This window comes from Myiozetetes cayanensis, unplaced genomic scaffold, assembly GCF_022539395.1.
Source record: "Myiozetetes cayanensis isolate MyiCay16 unplaced genomic scaffold, myiCay2020 scf5-8, whole genome shotgun sequence".
NCBI lineage: Eukaryota > Metazoa > Chordata > Aves > Passeriformes > Tyrannidae > Myiozetetes > Myiozetetes cayanensis.
In genome coordinates this window covers 116,161,466-116,182,540 of record NW_026087742.1, presented here as the reverse complement: position 1 = coordinate 116,182,540, position 21,075 = coordinate 116,161,466, and the positions used below count along the sequence as shown (strand labels likewise).

Here is a 21,075-nt window from a genome sequence, read left to right as displayed (position 1 = left end):
CAGGGAACCTTTTGTTAGCAAGTGCTGGGGACTGTGAGGTCTGGGACAGTTCCAGTGGGACAGTTCCCAGCCAGTGTTGGTGGATTTTGGGGGAGTTCTCTGGTTAAAGGGATCTTCTGCAAAGCAGTGACAGGCAGAGCCAGCTTGACCTGCAGCAGGTGTGGGGCTGGGAGGACTGGCCGGGTCCCTTGGAGCCAACTTGTGCCTGGAGAAAAGGGTACTGGAGCCTTGTTGTGGGGAAAGCAAGGCCTTGTGCCCTTACACGGAGGTCTCTGGGGTTTCCCTGTGGGAGGGTTCCCTGCTTTCTACTCTGTGCTGCCAGCACATCTACAGTCAAGCATCTTGGGGATGCTTTTCCTGCAGCACAACTCAGCTCAGCCTGCCCAGGGAGCTCTGGTGTCACTCAGTGGGGAGGGGGGGAGCAGCCACACGGCTGGAGGAGCAGAGGGAAGGGCTCCTTGAGGAATCTGCTCCCATCCTCCTGATCAGTGTTGGTACACGCTTTGCCCTGGTGTGAACGCTGCCCTTGAGCAACAGGCAGTGATGGAGGAGACCCTGAAACCCTGTCCTGGAACAGCCCTCACCTGCCCTGAGAGAAAAATGTGACTCCATGTTCCCCATAGATAGGAAAGAGGGCTCTAGGGAGATCTTAGAGTCCCTTCCAGTGCCTGAAGGGGCTCCAGGAGAGCTGGAGAGGATCTTTGGACAAGGGCCTGGAGTGACAGGACAAGGGGGAATGGCTTCCCACTGCCAGAGGGCAGGGTTAGATGGGATACTGGGAAGGAATTGTTCCCTGTGAGGGTGGGGAGGCTCTGGCACAGGTTGCCAGAGAAGCTGTGGCTGCCCCTGGATCCCTGGAAGTGTCCAAGGCCAGGTTGGACGGGGCTTGGAGCACCCTGTGCTGGTGGAAGGTGTCCCTGCCCATGGCAGGGGTGTCCCTGTGGCAGGGGGTGGCACTGGATGGGCTTTCAGGTCCCTCCCAACCCAAAGCAGTCTGGGATTCCGTGATTCCATGCCAGGGCTGCACACTGGTGCAGCTGGATGTGAGGATGGGGGTCTGTCCGTGGGTCTGTCCGTGCTCCGGGGGCAGCAGAGCCGGCCCCAGTGCCCCCCGGCCCCCACCCCATTTCTCTGTGCCAGGGCAGCAAACAGCCCGGCCCATCTGGAGCCCGGCCGGGCGCTGGGGTTTATCTGGGGCCGCAGGAGGGAGGCGAGGGCTATCGGGGAGGAGCTGTCGGGGAGGGGATATCGGGCTCGCAGGGCGGAGGGGCCAGCCCTGCCCGCGGGCGATACAGGGGCAGCTGGGCTCGGCAGGGCGGGGGGGGACCCAGCCGGGCCGATAGCTCGGGGTCCTGCCGGGAATGTGACAGCAGCCCGAGCACTGCAGAGCCAGGGGAGCCCCAGCGTGTGCAAGTGCTTTGCTGTGATGCTATTTCCCACCTGGTCACAGCCAGGAAACCCTCAACACCATTGCTCTTGCCCTCCCTTCCTTCCCCTGCCGACCCTGTCCCTCCCTTGAGTTGTCCCCTCCAATGTCACCTCCAGCCCGGGGCTCGTGTGGGCTCCTTTGCAGCCCAGGGCTGAGGGGCTGGTGGAAGCCACAGGCTGGACCCTCTTGCCAGGGGCCCGAGTTGTCCCGTGCTGAGCAGATGGAACCCCAGCAGGAGCTGAGAGCAAATCATGAAGCAAAACTCCTGCCCGCAGTGAGCCTGTCCTGGAGACAGCTTGTCTGGAATGAAGGAAATGCTTTTGCCTGTTTCTGGGTGGGTTTGTGGGGAGGGATAACTCAGAAGATGTCCAATTAAATTCTAGCTTTTCCCTGGATATCCTGACTCTCCTGTCTGACCTTGTGCCTCTCATACCTTCACTCCACTGAACCCCAGAGCCCACAGGACTGTCCTTAGGGCTGAGCACATCCTGGTGGATCCCTTTGCAGGGATACAGGGACAGATGAACAGGGTCAGGGCACGTCTCCTGCTGTGCCCACGAGGTCCTTGGGGCATTTCTGCTGCATCCAGCCCCCAAACTCCAGCAGTGTCACCCAAGACCCACATTTCAGACCCAGGAGATTTCTTATAAAATTAAAATAACAGAGTGAAAGTCTCTAAGTCAGCTAAAACATGTTTGTGTCAGAAGTGAGGCATGTGGTGGGATTCTTGGGGTGGTCCTGAGCAGGGCCAGGAGTTGGACATGATGGTCCTTGTGGGTCCTTTTTAGGAAGAATTTCATACAAAGGGTGGTCAGGCCTTGGCAGGGGCTGCCCAGGGAGGTTTGGAGTGCCCAGCCCTGGAGGTGTCCAAGGCAGGCCTGGCCGTGGCACTCAGTGCTCTGGGCTGGGGACAAGGTGGGGACAGGGGGATCCATGGGCTGGGAGGGCTTTTCCAACCTCAGTGACTCTGGAATTCTGTGATTCTGCCCCTTCCAACTGAGGATATTCCATGATTCTACAATTACACGACACGAAATGCAGGCTGGAGCAGTCAGAGCAAGGAGTGCTCCACACCCCTTGGAGTCAGACCTAAAGATATCAGGGGTTAAGCCTGGATCCTGAAATGAGAGAACTTCATTAGGGACAGAGAGGAATTAATGTGACCTGCAGTGAGGTTTTCTGTTAGTTTATTGTTACAGCAGAGATTCATTTTGCAGTGTCTGTGTGTTGAGAGCAGAGTGCCTGGGGCAACGTGAGATAACTCTCCTTGAGGTGATGACATCCAGCTCTCCGGTGTAAAACCCCAGCCTGCCCCAGGCTCCACCACAGAGCCCCCACACCTCTCCTGTCCATGGTCTCTCCCAGTTTCCCTGTCCCGTCTAAGGTAAAAATTGCATTTTCAGAAATTCGTGGCTTCCATGTTCAGATGAGCAACCAACCAGTCCCAGCTAGGGAAACTGTTCAAATTGTGGTGATTCAGACCCACCTGTTGAATTTCTCTGGGTTTGTCACTGACCACATCCTGAACTGAGCAGCTCCTCTGCCCCTTTCCCTGCAGCCTGGGAACATCTGGCTTTGCTCCACTCCTGAACTTGGGGTTCATAGAATCCCAGATCTGGTTTGGGTTAGAAGGGACCTCAAAGCCCACCCAGTGCCACCCCTGCCATGGGCAGGGACACCTTCCACCAGCCCAGGGTGCTCCAAGCCCCGTCCAGCCTGGCCTTGGGCACTTCCAGGGATCCAGGGGCAGCCACAGCTTCTCTGGGCAACCTGTGCCAGGGCCTGCCCACCCTCATAGGGAACAATTCCTTCCCAATCTCCCATCTAACCATGCCCTCTGGCAGTGGAAAGCCATTCCCCTTGTCCTGTCACTCCAGGCCCTTGTTCAAAGCCTCTCTCCAATTTTTCCAGGGATTCTTGATATTTATTTTTGCCCCAAGCCCCATTCTGGACCCCCACGTTACTGTCTGTATTAGCAGTGTGGTGGTGGGAAATCAGCTCTGGCCTTCAAGTTAATCCAAGGCACCAGTTCTAGACTGGTCACAGCCAAATGGGCCAGTGGGGACCAGTGGGGCAGGACTGGCTGAAGCTGAGGCACAAATGTACAGCCCAGAGTGGCTGTCAAAGGCTGTTGCCATAAGGGATTCTCCCCATCCAGAGCCCACAAAGCCTCTGATATGACCCTAATCTGATTAACAGGCTGATTCACCTGCTGTTATTCCATTTCTATTGAGCCCATCCAATGGGATTTAGAGAGGTTAAGGACTTGCTGTGGGGATAAAACCAGCCATTAAAGGGATCAATACAGGAGAACAGCACCGAACCGGCTTATCTTGATGAAAACAACTCCAGCCTCGCTTCCTCCCCTTTCCTCTGCCTTCCCCCTGCCCCTTTCCCACAGCTCCTTGTGACCATCATTAACCACCCCATGAAAAGTCATCCTGCCTCTCACCAGTAAGACAAGACCCTGATGGGTCAGTGTGGGGCCAGGCCTGAAGGTTTCTCACCACAAGCCACGTCTCTGCCTGTTTTCCACAGACTCCAGAAAACCAGCTTTTATTAACCACGTTTTGTAAAATAATATTAAAGCTGCCATTACCACTCTCTTCCAGCCTCTGTGTTTGATGTTGTCCTGCCTGTACCAGCACCACCCTCCTGCTCTCTCCCCCTGAGCTTTTCCCTGCTGCTGGTTCAGATGCAGCAGAAAAGCATCATTATCTCTTCCCTTTTAAAGTTCAGCCTTGCAGAGCAGGAAATGAATCTCCCATCACAGATGAGGTGAGTGCATTGCTGAGAACAGCCCCAGATGTGGTTTTAATTTCAGAGCCAGGGAATTCGGGCTGCAGGGAAGAAATAAATGCGGGGGCCATCAAGGCCGTTTATCGTCCCCCCCAGCTGCTGGTCAGCACTGCCTGCCTCGCACGGTGGGGATATCTGCCTGTGCATTTAGGGTTGCACATATCCCATTCCACTCTTTGGAGATCTACATTATGAAATTATACAACTTCTGAAGTCTTCAGGTCTCCTGAAAGCCGAGGGTGTGTCGTGACTCTGCTCTGGAGATGAGGAGCTGAAGGCAGCACTGGCCACCTGCTCGATACCTTTATCTGCCACGAGCAGTCTCTGCTCCCGCTGTGTTATCATGGCACACAGGGGGCTGCTTGGCTGCTGAGAGGGGCCTGAGGGCCTCTCCCAGGATCAGGAAATGTAAAAAACTTAATAAAACCCCATAGGACCCTGTGGTATAGCTGTGCTGGGTGACTAAGGGATGTGAACCCTAACTGGAGCAGAGTGATGGGCTTGTGCCAGGGTGGTTCTGATGAGATCACAGAGTCCCAGACTGGGTGGGAAGGGACCTTAAAGCTCATCCAGTTCCACCCCCTGCCATGGGCAGGGACACCTTCCACCAGATCAGGCCTTGGACACTTCCAGAGACAGGGCAGCCACAGCTTCTCTGGGCACCCTGTGCCAGGGCCTGCCCACCCTCCCAGGGAAGGATTCCTTCCCAATATCCCATCTAACCCTGCCCTCTGGCAGTGGGAAGGCATTGCCTCTTGTTCTGTCTCTCTAGGCCATTGCCCAAAGTCCCTCTCCAGCCTTCATAGATCAATGGACCAGTATTGATCAGTAACTAGAATGTCTCAGAGGTCTGGATCTAAAACTGGAAACCTAAACTCCCCACAGACACTCCCAAAGTTTGAATAAAATCATAGAATCATGGAATGGTTTGGGTTGGAAGGTACCATGAAGATCATCCTACTCCAATCCCCTGCCATGGGCAGGGACACCTTCCACTAGACCAGGTTGCTCCAAGCCCTGTCCAACCTGGCCTTGGACACTTCCAGAGTCCATGGTTTTGTCTGGATGTCCCACACCTCACTCATCCCAGCTTTGCTTTCTGAGCAGGGAAGCACAGCTTCACCTGAAGCCTGGAAACCAGGAGAACACCTGTGACACCCAGAGTCAATCCAAAGCCTTTGGACAGACCTGGACCTAGTGGAAATGGGTGTTGCTGGTCTGGCTGTGACATGACAGGTCCTGCTTCATGGAAGACTTTTAATTCCCAGCAGAGAGGCCAGTGAAGGGTTAAAACTGGACACACATGGAAAGAGCAGAGGAGCCTGTTCCCACCCCCAGCCTGCCCTGACATCCTGCACAGGTATTCCTGGAAACCTGGAGCTGAGGAGGTGACTTCTGCTTCACTAACACCATCCCTGGAAGTGTCCAAGGCCAGGCTGGACAGGACTTGGAGCAACCTGGGCTGGTGGAAGATGTCCCTGCCCATGGAAGGGGTGGCACTGGGTGGGTTTTATTGTCCCTGCTCAACCCAAAGCATTCCATGATTTTAAAGCACCTCCCTGTGGGTCCGTGCCTGCTGTGGGGAGGGGGTGGCATGTCCAGCCTGTGGTCAGCAGGCAGCCAGGGGTGAAGCAGAAGGAGATAAGGTCCTGTGTCCTGAGCAGGCCCGTTAAGCGACTCACAGGGCTCTTCCCTGACGGCCACACCTCGCTGCAGACTGACCCCTGCCCGGCCAGCCCGGCCCCCGGGACCCCCCCATGCAATGGCCCCTCGGGGCCGGCCGGGGAGGGGCTGCGGGCAGGGATAAAAGGCCCGGCGGGGTCTGGGCTCAGCTCCAGGCTCTGTGCCCTCCTGCAGCCCAGCAAAGCCGCCACCATGGTGCACTGGTCAGCCGAGGAGAAGCAGCTCATCAGCAGCGTCTGGGGCAAGGTCAACGTGGAGGAATGTGGGGCCGAGGCCCTGGCCAGGTACGTCCAGCTCCGGGAACCTGGAGAGAAACCCCTCCGCTCACGGGAGTGGTAATGTGCCCGTGTGTCTGCTTGTGTCTCTCCCCAGGCTGCTGATCGTCTACCCCTGGACCCAGAGGTTCTTTGACAACTTTGGGAACCTGTCCAGCCCCACGGCCATCATTGGCAACCCCAAGGTCCGTGCCCACGGCAAGAAGGTGCTCACCTCCTTCGGGGAGGCCATCAAGAACCTGGAGAACCTCAAGGCAACCTACTCCAAGCTGTCAGAGCTGCACTGTGACAAACTGCACGTGGACCCCGAGAACTTCAGGGTGAGCTGTGCTTGGGGCTTGACCCTCTGTCTCTCCTTCCTCAGAGCATCTCAGCGCTTGGGGAGTTTCAAACAGGCATAAATAACTTGTATTTTATTTACCAAACAGGAAGAGGTTGGCTGGGGTGGGAACTGGGGGAGTGAGGAAGGTTTGGCATTTGATAATGCGGGGAAATACCAGGTTCCAGGCTGTGAGGACAAATTTAGGGACAAACATAGGGAGATGCTCTGAAAGCCTGGAGGCTCGTGCAGGCATGGCTTGATAAAGGGAGAAGGATGTTGGGAGGCTGAGTGGGGCTGAGGGTGGAGAGTATGGAGGAAGGCCCCCTGGCACCTCCTGGCCCCACGGATAGGGACTACTTTGTTGGGGATCATTTCATCTCCCCATTTCCAAGGCTGGCAGGCATGGGAGGAGAGGGAAAAGCAAGTGTGGGATGGTCTGGGGCTGGACACTGATGGGAAGAGATGGAGACTGGGATTGGAGAGAGAGGAGAGGTCTGAGTGGGGGGACAGGATCAGCAGAGGAGCGGGGGGAAGGAGAGGAGTGAAGCCAGAGGTCAGGGCATAGGCACCCTCGCTGAGGGTGAGGAGAAGGAACAGATCAGGCTGGAAGGGACCGGGAGGGCTGGATGGGGCTGGTGGCCTCTGCTTCAGCCTCTGTCCAAGCCTGGCATTGGGGATGTAGCAGGTGGACCTCGCACTGACCCTCTGCTCCAGCAGGTGTGTGGGGTTTCACAGCAGGAAAAAAAAAAAAAAAAAGACAAAATATCTGGAAATAAAATCCAGAGGCTGGAAAATGCAGGTGTGAGAGGAAGCAGGTGGATAAGGGTGCCTGTGGCCAGCACAGGGCTATTGTCCTGCACAGAGCATTCTGACCCCAGAGCAGGGTGCCTCCAGCCCCTGGTGCTGGGCTGCTGTGCAGGACCACGGGCTGTCAGCACCCTGCTGACCTGGTGTCCCTCCTTCCCTCCCCTCTGCAGCTCCTGGGTGACATCCTGATCATCGTCCTGGCCGCCCACTTCGGCAAGGACTTCACCCCCTCGTGCCAGGCCACCTGGCAGAAGCTGGTGGGTGTGGTGGCCCACGCCCTGGCCCACAAGTACCACTGAACCCTCGGGATGCAGCTGCGTCTGTGACAGGCAATAAACCCCACATTTCCTGGAATTCTCTGTGTTCTGTGTCTCTGTGGCTGCCTGCAGGGTGGGAGGAAGGGAGGGGCAGGAAAAGGGGGTGGTGGGCTCTGGGCTGATGGAGTAGCACACACCAGCCAGGCTGGGCAGAGGGAGCCAGGCTGCTCCCCCCAGCCCTCTGGGCTCTCTCAGGCATCAGCTGCTGCTGCCCTTCCCTGCTGGTCCCAGACCTCCACACACAAAGTGATGCTGGGGTGCTCCTCACATACAGAGCTCCAACGGGACATCAGGGGATACTGGTCTGAAAATCAGCCATGGGCAAAGCCCAGCCCACCCAGTCCCAGCCCAGCCAGTCCCCCTGAGCTTGCTGAAATCCCTGGGGAGGGGGGATTTAGCCCTGTTCTCTGCAGAAGGCCAAGTGCAGGGCAAGCAGGGACGCCTCTGGCCCTAAACTTTTCTGCCTGTGATGCCTGCAAGGATATAAATGTGCAGAGATTCACTGATTAGGCCAAGGTTTGGCCCCACACAAGGATTTAAATGTGTAGAAGTTCACTGGGTAGGCAGAAATTTGCCCATCCATACTTTGGTACCAATGTATTTTTAATAAGTTGATCAAAGGCATTTTCTGCACCAGTACTGAAAACACCCCCATTACTTTGTGCATTTTGATCAGAATTCAGTGTCTGAAACATCTGCCTGATCCCCAGGGGATGGGATGAGGGGTGAGGGCAGCTTTCAGGCAGGACGGATCAGAGCCTTTTTTACTCATTTTGGCTTAATGGCTTAATTTTTTCACTGGAATGGGAAGATTCCATGTAAGCACCTCAGCTTCAGCAGTGCTTTTTCAGGAATAATTTAAAAAAGCAACAAGAAGAGACAAGTTGGTGTCTCAGGATGATAAAACCCTTGTTTTGCATGATTTAGGAATACATTTTCTGTCTTTCTCTTGATAAAGCAGGGAACTTAAGATCCTACACAGCTGGGCAGGCAAAGGGTCCAGGCTCTCTGGCAGCACCAAGAACATTCTGGGTTGGGGGAAAAGAAATAGAAAAAGACCCCCAAAACTGCATCCAGCTTCCCTGCAGCATGGCCTCTCCTTCCAGCCAGCAATGGGCATTTCAGTGTGATTCCAGGAGGTGAGACCTGTCTCAACACCTTGTTCCAGTCCAAACCCTCGGGAATTTGCCACCACACACACAGAATGATGGTAGATGCACCCAGCAGCACTCCCAGAGCTGCCAGGGTGTTCCCAGCATGGTCCCAAACCAGCCCCCACATGTGCAGTGGCTGTGGACATCAGAAGTGTGTGCTTGTCCCGGTGCCTGTGAACTCCTTCACCATCCTGTGCTCCTTCCCCATGGACACATCTCTGTGGGGCGTGTCCTGCTCCCTGGCCAGCACCAGGATGCTCCTGCTGGCCTGGATTGGGGATACAAGGCGAGGGTGAGGTGCTGGTGTCCCAGAGCCAGAGGGCCCCACTTTCCCAGTAAGAGTTGTCCCTCTCCGGTGTGAGAGAGCAAAGTTCCAACCACCAACCACCCACCCAACCCCAAAGTGGGGAGCAGAGGAGAGCACTGGGTACTGTGGCTGTCCCTGGATCCCTGGGAGTGTCCAAGGCCAGGTTGGATGGGGCTTGAAGCAGCCTGTGCTGGTGGAAGGTGTCCCTGCCCATGGCAGGGGTGGCACTGGATGGGCTTCAATGTCCCTTCCCATCCAAACTATTCTGGGATCTTGGAGTGGGAACAAAGACAGCCTTGAAACCTGCTGGCTCTGGACACCAGACACTGCACGTTGCAGAGGGGAGTGGGGGCTGGCCTGGCTCCAGAGCCTGGGCACAGATGCCACAGCTGCTGATAAGCGCTCTGTAAAGCTTGGCGTGGGACACTCCTGCTGCAATCAGGGACAATTAACTCTGCTTGTGCAGAAAGGCCATCACTGGAGCTGCCTTTGGACATGATTGGAATGGTTTGTCTCTAAAAGGAAGGTTTCTGCCCATGGAAGAAGGCAAGTGTGTGGCTAAGACATCAAACATGACTTGAGCAACCTGGTCTAGTGGAAGGTTCCCTGCCAATGGCAAGGGGCTGGAGTGAGGTGATATTGCAGATCCCTTCCAACACAAGCCATTCCATGATCCTAGGATTCCATGATTCTGAGATTCTATGACTTAGGAGCTCTTCCCCCCACACCAAAGGAAACAGCTGGCTGTGAGGGTGCTTGGGGTCAGAGTCCTGAGCACAGTGAAATCCATGCCAGGCAGACAGCTACAGAACCCCTGCTTTTCTTTCTGGAGACAAGCTGCCAGCTATTGCTGGGGGTGCACTGGAGGAGAGGAGATCTCATTTTGATTCTGCAAACAGGAACAAAGCTACAGGATTTGCCCCTGCTCAGCACCTTGTGATGACCATTTCCTCTCCCACCCTGTGTCCCCAGACTGCTCTCTCAGCAGACAACCTCTGTGCTGGGAGCTCCAGCTCCCAAAACCTGCCAGCCAGGCTGCTGCCTCCCAGCCATAAAGAAGGTGATTTTAAAATAGAATTAACTCTTTCTTATAAAAGTGGATGAGGCAGATGCATCCCCTGGAGAAGCCCCAGGCTGAGCCCAGGGCTGGGACTGTCTGGGTTTTGCCAGGTCTCAAGTACCCAGAGCTGCTCAGAGCAAATGTTCCTGCTGTCCTGGCCAGGCTCCCCCTGCCATCCTCGGGGGCACCTTTGGGGCAGTGTCTGCCTGGCTGGGAGCTCGTTACCAACCACTGCCCCACTGCTGAAACAGCCTCTGGGCCGGCCCAGTCCCCATGGCTCACTGATCTTCAAACTTACAAGACCTTGGAAGTCTTTTGCAGGCAGTTTAAACACGTGTTTATTCCTCCTGTCAGCTGCCCTGTGGCACCAATGCAACTGCTGGAGATGTCCGGCTGCCCAGAGGAGCTGTGGATGCCCCTGGATCCCTGGGAGTGTCCCAGGCCAGGTTGGACGGGGCTTGGAGCAACCTGGACTGGTGGAAGGTGTCCCTGCCCATGGCAGGGGATAGAACTGGATGAGCTTTGAGGTCTCTCTCCACAGGAAGCAGTGTGTGATTCCCTGATCCCTTGTGCAAAGCCCAGTAGGGACAGGGATTCCTGGTGGAATCTGCGGCTCTGCCACTCCGGAACCCTCGGCTGGGCTGGGGCAGCTCCAGTGTGCTCGGGGCTGAGCATGGGGGGAGGTGATGCTTGTCCACTCCAAGACAGAGGGGGAAAGGGCCCCTTTTCCTCTTGGACAGCATCCAAAAGCGCTATCTTTCCTTGTGCAGCCCCGCTCCCTCCCCAGCCCCGACCAGTGGCTCCAGAACTGAGATTAGGCTGAGCCTGTATAAAAATGCTGGGGGCAGCCTCTGGTACCACCTCCTCTCACTGTCAGGAAAGCCCTAGGCAGCCCCTCTGCTCGGCACCATGGTGAACTGGACAGCTGAGGAGAAGCAGCTCATCACCAGCACCTGGAGCAAGGTCAATGTCGCCGAGTGCGGTGCTGAGGCCCTGGCCAGGTAGGTCCAGCTCTGGGAACTGCCCAGAGGCACCTGGAGAGAGGAACCACTCCTATCACAGGAACATTGATGTGTGACCGTTTGTGTCTCTCCCCAGGCTGCTGATCGTCTACCCCTGGACCCAGAGGTTCTTCGCTTCCTTCGGGAACCTGTCCAGCCCCACGGCCGTCATTGGCAACCCCATGGTGCGTGCCCACGGCAAGAAGGTGCTCACCTCCTTCGGGGACGCCGTCAAGAACCTCGACAACATCAAGAAATGTTTTGCTCAGCTGAGCAAACTCCACTGTGACAAACTGCATGTGGACCCCGAGAACTTCAGGGTGAGCCGTGCTCGGGCTCCAGCCTCGGCTGAGCACAGGGGTCTGGTCTCTGGAGCGGGGTCCTGGAGGGGTCTGACAGTCAGTGAGACCTCGGGAGAAACCCTGAGACTGCCCCAGCCTGGGAGTCTGCAGAGGGCAGGGGTGATGGAAGGGGAGGAACAGTCATATTTGGGGAGAACAGAGACAAGTTACAGAGATGAGATGTGTGAGGGGAGGGACCCAAGCAGGGGACAGTGGTGGGAACAAGCAGAGTCAAACACATCCTGGTGGGAAAAAACATCCTGGAGCAGCCAGAGAGCAGAAGGGAAGAAGCTGAGACAAGGAAGGAAGGGAGGGAAGAGCTGAGCTTGCCTGTGATGGAGAGGTTAAACCAGGAGGGAAAACTAACACAGCCATTTCAGCAGGAGGGATCTGAGCCCAGGGAAAGCCAGGGTGGGCAGGGGTGGAAAAGGAAGGGTTAAACCCAGTGGAAGCAGGGGGAGGACACTGCATAGCAGGCAAGGGAAGGTGTTTGTGGAGGATCCACCACACCCAGGGATCCTGGTCTGTGCCAGAGACACAATCTGTGCCACGGGGCTGGGATCTGTGATGAGTTCCCCAATAACTGCTGTCCCCACACGGACACCTGGGTGCTGTGACAGTGTGGGGGGAGGGCAGCACCTGGCTGACAGCTTCTCCTCCCTGCCCTGCCAGCTCCTAGGTGACATCCTCATCATCGTCCTGGCCTCCACCTTCGGGAAGGACTTCACCCCTGCCTGCCAGGCTGCCTGGCAGAAGATGGTGAGGGTGGTGGCCCACGCCCTGGCCCACGAGTACCACTGAGCTCCCCCCAGCACTCCTGCCTGGAGACACTCCTGGGGAGTCCTCCTGGAAAAATCTCTCATTGCCAAATAAACACCAACTGCTCAGCCACGAGGAGGTGTCTGGCTCTCTGTGGGAATAGGGAAGGGGCCACACAGAGGCTGGGGAAGGGATAAGGGAAGATCACACACATGGGGCAACATGAGCCATGGTCTCATTCACGCAAGTGAGACTTGTCTAACATGGAGAATCCAGGGGAACATTCAGGACAAAACCCAAATAAACACCACAAAATGCAGAGAAACACTCTGGTGGTTTTTGGAGACATGGGGTAACATTTTTTGGTTTAATTTTTTAAGCCTTTCGCAGAGTAAGTGAAACAAAACTGTACAAAAATGTGCAGTGGGAGAAAGGACAGGGAGATTGGGTGCATCATTTGTAACTTCCTTCATGTAATGAAAAATGTGGGGGGTTGTTTGTTTGGTTGGTTGGTTGTTTTTTTGTTGTTGTTTAGCTATTTTTGTTTGGGTTTGTTTTTGTTTTGTGGAGGTTTTTTTGCCTAAATCATTGTCATTCTCATACTAGTAAAGGTAGAACGTAATAAACACAACTATCAAGGCCAGGTTGGATGGGGCTTGGAGCAACCTGGGCTGGTGGAAGGTGTCCCTGCCCATGGCAGGGGTGGCACTGGATGGGCTTTAAGGTCATTCCCAACCTAAACCAGTTTGGGATTCCATGAAACACTGCCCTGCTGAGTGTGGAGGGCTGGGGCACTGTGTCATCCCCAGGGTCCTTTGACCCCTCTTGTGTTGAGCAGTCAGAGGAGGACTGGGGCACTCATTAGACACAACAGCAGCTCATACCCATGCAAACACTTTTCTCCATGGCCATCCAGACCCCACCGGGGCATTCCTGCACCCCACGAGCTCCATCCCTGTGCCCAGCATCAGCATCCCACCCTGCCATCCCCAGCTGGCAGCAGGAGCAGATGTGCAACCCCAGGAGATCCGGCTGCCTCTCCCACCTCTCGGCAGCGCCACTGCTCCTCAGGCTGCCAAATCCCTGGGCAATGCACTATCTCCTGCTGCACATCTGTGCAGATGTTTTTTCTTCACGGGAAGGGTGCTCAGGCTGCCCAGGGGCACGAGCAGGGGCTGCCCAGGGAGGTGGTGGAGTCCCCACCCCTGGAGGTGTCCAAGGAAGGTCGTGGCACTCAGTGCCCTGGGCTGGGGAACAAGGGGGCATTGGGCACAGAGTGGACTCCGTGGGCTGGGAGGGTTTTTCCAGCCTCGGTGATCCTGGGATTCTGTGAGATCCCAGTATACTCAGTCTTCCCACCTCTCCTGGGGTCCTGTGAGCCAACACCCTGCAGGCAGTTGGTGTGCCCTGAGTTATAACATGTCCCTTCCAGCCCTGCTGACCTTGGCCAACAGGCTCTTTGAGACAGGAACCCTCTCTTGGCTGCAAGGCTGTGCCATGGTTTTTGTAGTGTCACCCTAAATCATCAAACTCTTCAAGAGTTGATGGGAAAGAACAGCGAGAACCCAAAGCTTGACGTCCTACAAGAAGAGGAGAGAGAGGAACTGGTGCATTCAGAGGGAGAACCCAAAAGCCCCAAGTCTAAACCTTCTGCCTCGGGGGTTTGCACGGTCTGAGGGGCACCGAGCCCTGCAGACACCGTCCCTGGGGGCTGCTGTGGGGCTGGCACGGTGCCAGGCCTGGGCTTGGCATGGAGATAATGACACCCTGCAGCGGGGCTGGGAATCAGGGATGGAGGGGACGCCCGGCCCAGCACTGGATCTGGGCACCTTGCCCTGGGGCCCCACCCTGATGTCGGGTCCCCTCCCTCGGGGTGCCAGGGCCGCGGGGCCCCCCCGGGGGCGCAGCCAATGAAGGGGTGCACGGGCAGGAGGAGGGGCCCAGCACAGAGTATAAAGGCAGGGCTGGCAAAGCCGCTGGCCAGCGTGCGATCCCTCGGGAGCCAGAGCCTTCTCCAGCCCTGCCACACGCAGCCCTCCAGCCGACGCCATGGTGCAGTGGACAGCTGAAGAGAAGCAGCTCATCACCGGCCTCTGGGGCAAGGTCAATGTCGCCGACTGCGGTGCCGAGGCCCTGGCCAGGTAGGTCCAGCTCTGGGAACTGCCCCGCTGCACCCGGACAGAGACCACCCTGACCACAGGAGCATTACCTGACCTGTGTCTGCTTGTGTCTCTCCCCAGGCTGCTGATCGTCTACCCCTGGACCCAGAGGTTCTTCGCTTCCTTTGGGAACCTGTCTGGCGCCACCGCCATCCTGGGTAACCCCATGGTGCGTGCCCACGGCAAGAAGGTGCTCACCTCCTTCGGGGACGCCGTCAAGAACCTGGACAGCATCAAGAACACCTTCGCCCAGCTGTCCGAGCTGCACTGTGACAAGCTGCACGTGGACCCCGAGAACTTCAGGGTGAGCCCTGCCCCGAGCGGGGGCTCCGTCCCCCCAGCGCGGCGTCCCCCCTAACCCCATCCCCACCCTGGCAGGGATTTACCCCAGATGTGGTGCTGCAGGAGGAACGGGGCTGGTGTTTGGAGCGAGGGGGAGAGGCAGAGGGACAGAGGGAAGGGACCAACCTGCTGCCTGGTGAGAGGGTGCAGGGGAGGGTGCATGGGGGACGGGAAGGGGTTGTGGAGGTGGTTTCGGTGCAGGAAGGGATGGGGAGAGCAAAGAGAAACAGTTGTTAAACAGGAAGAGGTTTGAGCCAAGGGGAAAGCGAAGGAGCAAGAGTGAAGGTTGGCCTGGAGGAGAAGGGAAAGATGAGTGAGGAGAGCTGGATGTCAAAAGCAAAAGAAGATCTAGAGGGAGAGAGAGCTTTGGCTCCTGTGTTTGTGCAGCTCAGAGTCCCCCAGTGGGGAATTAAGCCCAACATGTCTTCCCAGGACTGGCAGAGATCCCCCCATGTCAGCATGAGCTCGTTTTTCGTGCCAGGGTGCTCCGAGGTGCCCAGTGCCACCTCCCTGCCACACTGGGAGCTCAGCTGGGTCTTCTACTTGGGACAAACTCCCAAATGGAGCCAAAAGGGAGAAAGAAAAATTTAATCAACAAAATTTCTGGAGAATTTTCAGTTACTCTTCCCAGAGGGTATCAGAACCTGAACCTTTGGAGGTTTAAGAGCAGAGACCAGGTTCAAGGTGCATCTTAAAAAGGACTTCAGGGAGGTTTTCAAGGCTACAAATTTCCTGGAGGCTTCCCTGGGTGTCATGTGAGTGCTCGTGTGGGGCATTGCTGACCTGAGTGTGCTCTTGTCCCCCCAGCTCCTGGGTGACATCCTGATCATCGTCCTGGCCGCCCACTTCGGCAAGGATTTCACTCCCGAGTGCCAGGCTGCCTGGCAGAAGCTGGTGCGTGTGGTGGCCCACGCCCTGGCCCGCAAATACCACTAAAGAGCTCGGGAAAGCCCCGGCAGCCTCGTGTCCTGAACCCGCTGCCGCTTCCAACAGCCAAATAAAGCTCATCCTGTGAAGCCTCCACGGAGTCTGAGTGTCCCTGAGGGGCTGGAGGGCTGGGGGGGCACTGGGGGACACGGGACACAGGCAGGCTGGGGTGTCAGTGGGAGCAGGGTCCCAGAAAATCCCCCCTGCCTCTGTCGTGTGTGAGCTGGGTGGTTTGTGTGGGATTTGCCTCTGGAAATTGTACTTTTGGGATACTGGGTCGATCCAGCCCTGCCACCCCCGTGGTCACACACTGGGGAGTTTGCACCGAGGAACTACTCAGAATTTCACTGTGAAACCTGCCTGTCTCTCCCAGACAAGGGGAATTGGGAGGATTCATATTTTTGGGGGAGGAGGATAAACAAATTGAAGACTTTAATCTACCCTGGCTCATCCCTGGCATCAAACCCACCCAAAATCAGCTGAGTCACACTGGCCCAGCAGCCAGCTGGGTGGGGGCAGGTTTGAGATAAACATTTTGCTATCAAGGCCTGTCCAGACTTTGTTTATTCACTTCCCTCCCACCCTGCGCCGCCCACGCTGCAATTTGGGGGGTTCCGATCCTGCCAAGAGCAGAGACTTCATCATTTTCTGGGTGCAGGGATCGATCAGTGCTCTGCACACGCAGTGTTGGGTGGGTTTGGGTGTCTGCAGAGCAGGACTCGTTTGGGCAGAGCTCGTTCTTGGCACGGGAAGCACCATCTGAAGGGTGATGCAGCAAAAGTGGTGGGGAACTGAAGGGACCTGCTCAATTTCTAAGGGGAAACATTGAGTAAAGCTATTTTACCCCAGGATCTCTGCACTGTGGCCTAATCCTGCTTCAGCCACGTTTCTGGGCACTCCACTCTGCCTTGACCCACAGGAGGGTGTTAAAAACCCTCAGTGACCCATAAATGCCCTTTCTCACACACGTCTGCCAAAGGAAGAGGCTTTTTGTTCCTGCTGTCAAGGCAGACACTGAGAAGGTGAGAAGACAAATTGCAGTGAGTCCCAAAGGGTTTTTCTCCCTGCAGGGAGGCTGGGCAGGCACAGCAGCACCAGAACCCCCCCGTTCTTAATGATTTTTCATAGGTTTCATGATAGATATTAATAGTTTTGTATGAATATGATTGTTCATAGACTTCAGGAGGGAATGACTGAATTATTGGCATAAGTAGTTCTGCTGTAAGTGAGGTATGTGGGGGTAGCAAAGACTAGAGAGCTGGAGAGGGACTTTGGACAAGGGATGGAGGGTCAGGACAAGGGGAAATGGCTGCCCACTGCCAGAGGGCAGGGAGAGATGGGATATAGGGAAGGAATCCTTCCCTGGGAGGGTGGGCAGGCCCTGGCACAGGTTGCCCAGAGCAGCTGTGGCTGCCCCTGGATCCCTGGAAGTGTCCAAGGCCAGGTTGGATGGGGCTTGGAGCAACCTGGGCTGGTGGAAGGTGTCCATGGCACTGGATGGGCTTTAGGGTCCCTTCCATCCCAAACTTCTCCATGATTCCATGACCCTATGAGCCAAACAGACCTCTCAGGTCAAACCCTAAAGATCAGCCCAGCAGGACAGGGCTGGGCTGGAGCTCCTGGTGTTCCTTTTGGGGTCCCCCTTCCTGGGAGCAGGGAGAAGGGGCATGACAGGACAGGAACAGTCCCACTGGTGCTGCCCACGGCTTCACTCTCCTCCCCATCCCTGCCTGGGGGATGACTCCTGAATCCCTGTCCCCCAGCACACAGATCCTGTGGGATGTCCTCTGCCCGTGCTGCTTTCCCTGCTCCCATTTCAGGATGTCAGAACGTCCCCGTGGGTGCCAGCACCCCTGGGGGATGCCTGGAGCAGTGCTGGCAGCACCCAGGTCCTGGCAGGGCTGATAAGGGGGTGCAGGAGGGGGAGCACTGGTGCCTGGTAGCATTTTCCCTGCCTGTTCTCTTCTCCCTGACTGTGGCTGGGCTGGGCTTGACTTGATTTGTCATTGTGCTCCAGCCCCCACACTGGGTTTTCTGGAGAAAAGGCAGACATACACAAATCTAATGAAGATTATTCATCCCTATTCCATTAAAAAAAGGCTACAACTAGAGAGGGAAAGAGATGTTGTCAGGCTGGAAAGGTCCCTCGGTATTTTCTTTCTTTGAATTGATTTTCCTGCCATATTTTCAGTCCAGAAGACACTTAGCAGGAGATGGTCTGTGGAGGAAGGCAAGGGCTGGTGTCTGGAGAGCAGCTTGGGCAGCCCTGCAGCTCTGCTGCAGCCTGGCCACCCAGCCATCCCCTCACCTGTCCCCAGCTCTTCCCTGGCCCAGTCCAAATCCTGTGGAAAACAACAGGAAAACTGCAGATTGCTCTGGGTGCCTTGGGATCAGCATCAAAGCCCCTGTGCTTTCAGCAGGGGTGGTGATTCTTGGGGTTTATGCAGGAAACAAAAGAGGAGAGCTCCCCAGGGCATTGCTCCTGGCTTGGATGCATCATCCCAGTGTGCTCAGGAGAGCCCAAATGTCTCCTCCTGGGTGCCCAGCCTGGCTGGATGGGGGCGGATTGTGGAATTTGGCAGGTTCTGAGGGGGAACACTCTGGGCTCCCCCCAGGCTGGACATCCCTCAGCTGAGCCCCACAGCAGGGCCTGCAGTGACAAACCTGTTTCACCTACCCTTTGTGTGTGGCTGGAAGCAGAATTGGGATGAGCAGGATGGTCCTGTTTGGTCCTTGCTCCCCATGCAGCAGCACTGCATTGGGCTGCTCCTTTAACATCTGAGGGAGAACACCTGGGTGAACTTCCCACGACAGGAGGGTGGAACAAGACAACCCTTAATGTCCCTCCAACCCAAACCAGCCTGTGATTCTACCAGAGAATATCCTGAGCTGGAAGGGACCAACGAGGCTCATGGAAGCCCAGCTCAAGCTGGAGCCTGAAGTGCAACGATGATTCCTCCTGCTCCAAAAGGCACAAATAAATCAAGTTCTGTTACAGAAGGAGGAAAATGGGGCTAATGCAGATTTTGGCTGCAGAGCCTGAGCATCTTCTGAACAGCTCCAGCACTGCCACAGCTCCTGGGGATGCAGGGAGTCCTGGGACAAGGCAGGACCTGCACAGTCTGCTGGGGACAAACCCCTGGGGATCGCTGTGCCACAGGCTGGATTTTGGCCTGGACATTCCTCATTTCACTGAGGGAAGGCAGAGCCCGGTGTTTGGGAGAGCTGAGGCACAAAGCTCACCCCCCCTGAGCCCAGCCCATGTTCAGTGCTCATGGACCATCCCCCAGGGCTCCTGCAGCCCCTTCTCCAGAGCGGGGCCTGCGCTGGAAGGTGAGAGGAGAGCTGCCCTCACGGAGGGGAAGGGACAAATCTGGAGCTCAGGATAACCCTTCCCTCAGAGGCCCCTTCCTGGTGTGCCACGCCCTGGCCACCCCCTCGTGCTCCCCCTCCCACTGGAGGGGACCCCCCATGCAATGGCCCCTCGGGGCCGGCCGGGGAGGGGCTGCGGGCAGGGATAAAAGGCCCGGCGGGGTCTGGGCTCAGCTCCAGGCTCTGTGCCCTCCTGCAGCCCAGCAAAGCCGCCACCATGGTGCACTGGTCAGCCGAGGAGAAGCAGCTCATCAGCAGCGTCTGGGGCAAGGTCAACGTGGAGGAATGTGGGGCCGAGGCCCTGGCCAGGTACGTCCAGCTCCGGGAACCTGCCCCGCTGCACCTGCCAGGGAAACTGAGGCAGCTGCATTCGGGAGCGTTAACGTGTGTCTGCTTGTGTCCCTCCATCTCTCCCCAGGCTGCTGATCGTCTACCCCTGGACCCAGAGGTTCTTCTCTAACTTCGGGAACCTGTCCAGCCCCACGGCCATCGCTGGCAACCCCAGGGTCCGTGCCCACGGCAAGAAGGTGCTCACCTCCTTCGGGGAGGCTGTGAAGAACCTCGACAACATCAAGGGCACCTACTCCAAGCTGTCAGAGCTGCACTGTGAGAAACTGCACGTGGACCCCGAGAACTTCAGGGTGAGCCGTGTTTGCTGTCCCAGCCCCTTCCCTGAGCCGTGTGGTGTGGGCAGAGGCAGCTTTTGCTGTTGCTTCAAACAACCCTGTCCAGGGGCACTTGCCTGGGTGGTGGGGGCAGAATCCCTGTGTCCCAGGCGAGGTGGCAGCTTGTGCAGGGCTGTTTGCAACAGCGTGGGGGACTTCACCTGAAAAAGCCCCACCTGTAGTGCCAGCACAGCAGTGGGGAGGGGAAGGTATTGGGAGATGGTTACCTGGAAGAGGTCTGGCTGGAGAACAACCCCAGGGGAAGCAGCGTGGGCTGGAGGAGGAGGAGGAGGAGGAGGCAGAGGGAAGCTCAGCAGAGCATTTCAGGAAATCCAAGGTCCTACAGCAAGATAAGCAGAACCACAGAGCAGGGTCCTGCCTGGAGTGCGGGTGGGACACTCCCCACTCCTCCAGCACTCTCAAATGCAAATGAATCATTCTCTTCATTTAGACCTAAAAAGAGAAAGAAAAACCACGGTTTTTTAGAGTTGTTCTCAGGCCAAATTGCTTTAATGTTTTCAAGGGGGCTGGGGAGTAAGAGGAGGAGGAGTGTGCAGTGTGTGAGTTCGTTTAGGAGGGGAATTCAGCCTCAGGGAGAAGTCAGGGCAAGGAAACAGCCCGTGGGTTGTGGGTGGTGTCGGAGGCGGGCGGGAAGGAGAGGGACTGGGGTGGAGGGGAAATCTGCAGCAGGAAACCCGAGGAGAAATACAAGGAAAAGCTGTTTGGAGCTAAGGGCACAGCAGGACACGGGGTTGGGGCGGTCGTGAGCAGAGGGAGCGGAGCCTTCGCGGCGGTGGGTCCAGCACGGACATCCTGAGCTCCAGGTCGGCTGTGGCACAGCGCTTCCAGCTGCACTGACCCTGCCTGTCCTCCTCCTCCTCCAGCTCCTCGGAGACATCCTCGTCATCGTCCTGGCCTCCCACTTCGGCAGGGACTTCACCCCTGCGTGCCAGTCCGCCTGGCAGAAGCTGGTGGGTGTCGTGGCTCACGCTCTGGCCCGCAGGTACCACTGAGCCCCCGGGCACAGGAGGAGCCGCCACCACCCCTGGGCTCGGGCGGGTGTCCCGCGGGACCCCTCGGGCCGTGACCCACAAATAAACGCCTCCAGCATCACCTGAGCGTGTCCGTGTGTCTGTGCGGGGCCATCGCGGGGGTGTTCCCGCTCTCCAGAGCTGCGCCAGAGCGCGTTTCCACAACTCCGCACTGCTCCCTCATGTGCGATCGCTGCCAGTGCAGGGGCTCGGGGAAAAACCGGGCTGGAGGGTCCTGGGGACAGGGAGGGATCGCAAAGGGAATCACGGGATCGCGGAGTATCCTGAGTGGATGGAACCCGCAGGGATCGTGGAGTCCAACAGC

The 21,075-nt window shown here is 56.9% G+C and overlaps 4 protein-coding genes across 4 annotated transcripts; all 4 read left to right on the top strand.

The window, feature by feature from the left end:
- The first annotated feature begins 5,780 nt into the window (after positions 1–5,780).
- On the top strand, positions 5,781–7,647 carry HBE1 (hemoglobin subunit epsilon 1). The gene is made up of 3 exons (XM_050332906.1): positions 5,781–6,195; positions 6,284–6,506; positions 7,486–7,647. The coding sequence occupies exons 1-3, from the start codon at positions 6,104–6,106 to the stop codon at positions 7,612–7,614; spliced, it is 444 nt and encodes a 147-aa protein (XP_050188863.1). The 5' UTR covers positions 5,781–6,103; the 3' UTR covers positions 7,615–7,647.
- A 3,403-nt stretch (positions 7,648–11,050) lies between these two features.
- On the top strand, positions 11,051–12,355 carry LOC126649073 (hemoglobin subunit beta-like). Its single transcript, XM_050332905.1, has 3 exons — positions 11,051–11,154; positions 11,252–11,474; positions 12,168–12,355. Exons 1-3 carry the CDS (start codon positions 11,063–11,065, stop codon positions 12,294–12,296), a joined length of 444 nt encoding a protein of 147 aa, XP_050188862.1. The 5' UTR covers positions 11,051–11,062; the 3' UTR covers positions 12,297–12,355.
- A 1,872-nt stretch (positions 12,356–14,227) lies between these two features.
- On the top strand, positions 14,228–15,776 carry LOC126649061 (hemoglobin subunit beta). Its single transcript, XM_050332894.1, has 3 exons — positions 14,228–14,395; positions 14,495–14,717; positions 15,563–15,776. Exons 1-3 carry the CDS (start codon positions 14,304–14,306, stop codon positions 15,689–15,691), a joined length of 444 nt encoding a protein of 147 aa, XP_050188851.1. The 5' UTR covers positions 14,228–14,303; the 3' UTR covers positions 15,692–15,776.
- A 3,193-nt stretch (positions 15,777–18,969) lies between these two features.
- Positions 18,970–20,743, top strand: LOC126649072 (hemoglobin subunit epsilon). Its single transcript, XM_050332904.1, has 3 exons — positions 18,970–19,363; positions 19,473–19,695; positions 20,604–20,743. The coding sequence occupies exons 1-3, from the start codon at positions 19,272–19,274 to the stop codon at positions 20,730–20,732; spliced, it is 444 nt and encodes a 147-aa protein (XP_050188861.1). The 5' UTR covers positions 18,970–19,271; the 3' UTR covers positions 20,733–20,743.
- Positions 20,744–21,075: the final 332 nt, after the last annotated feature.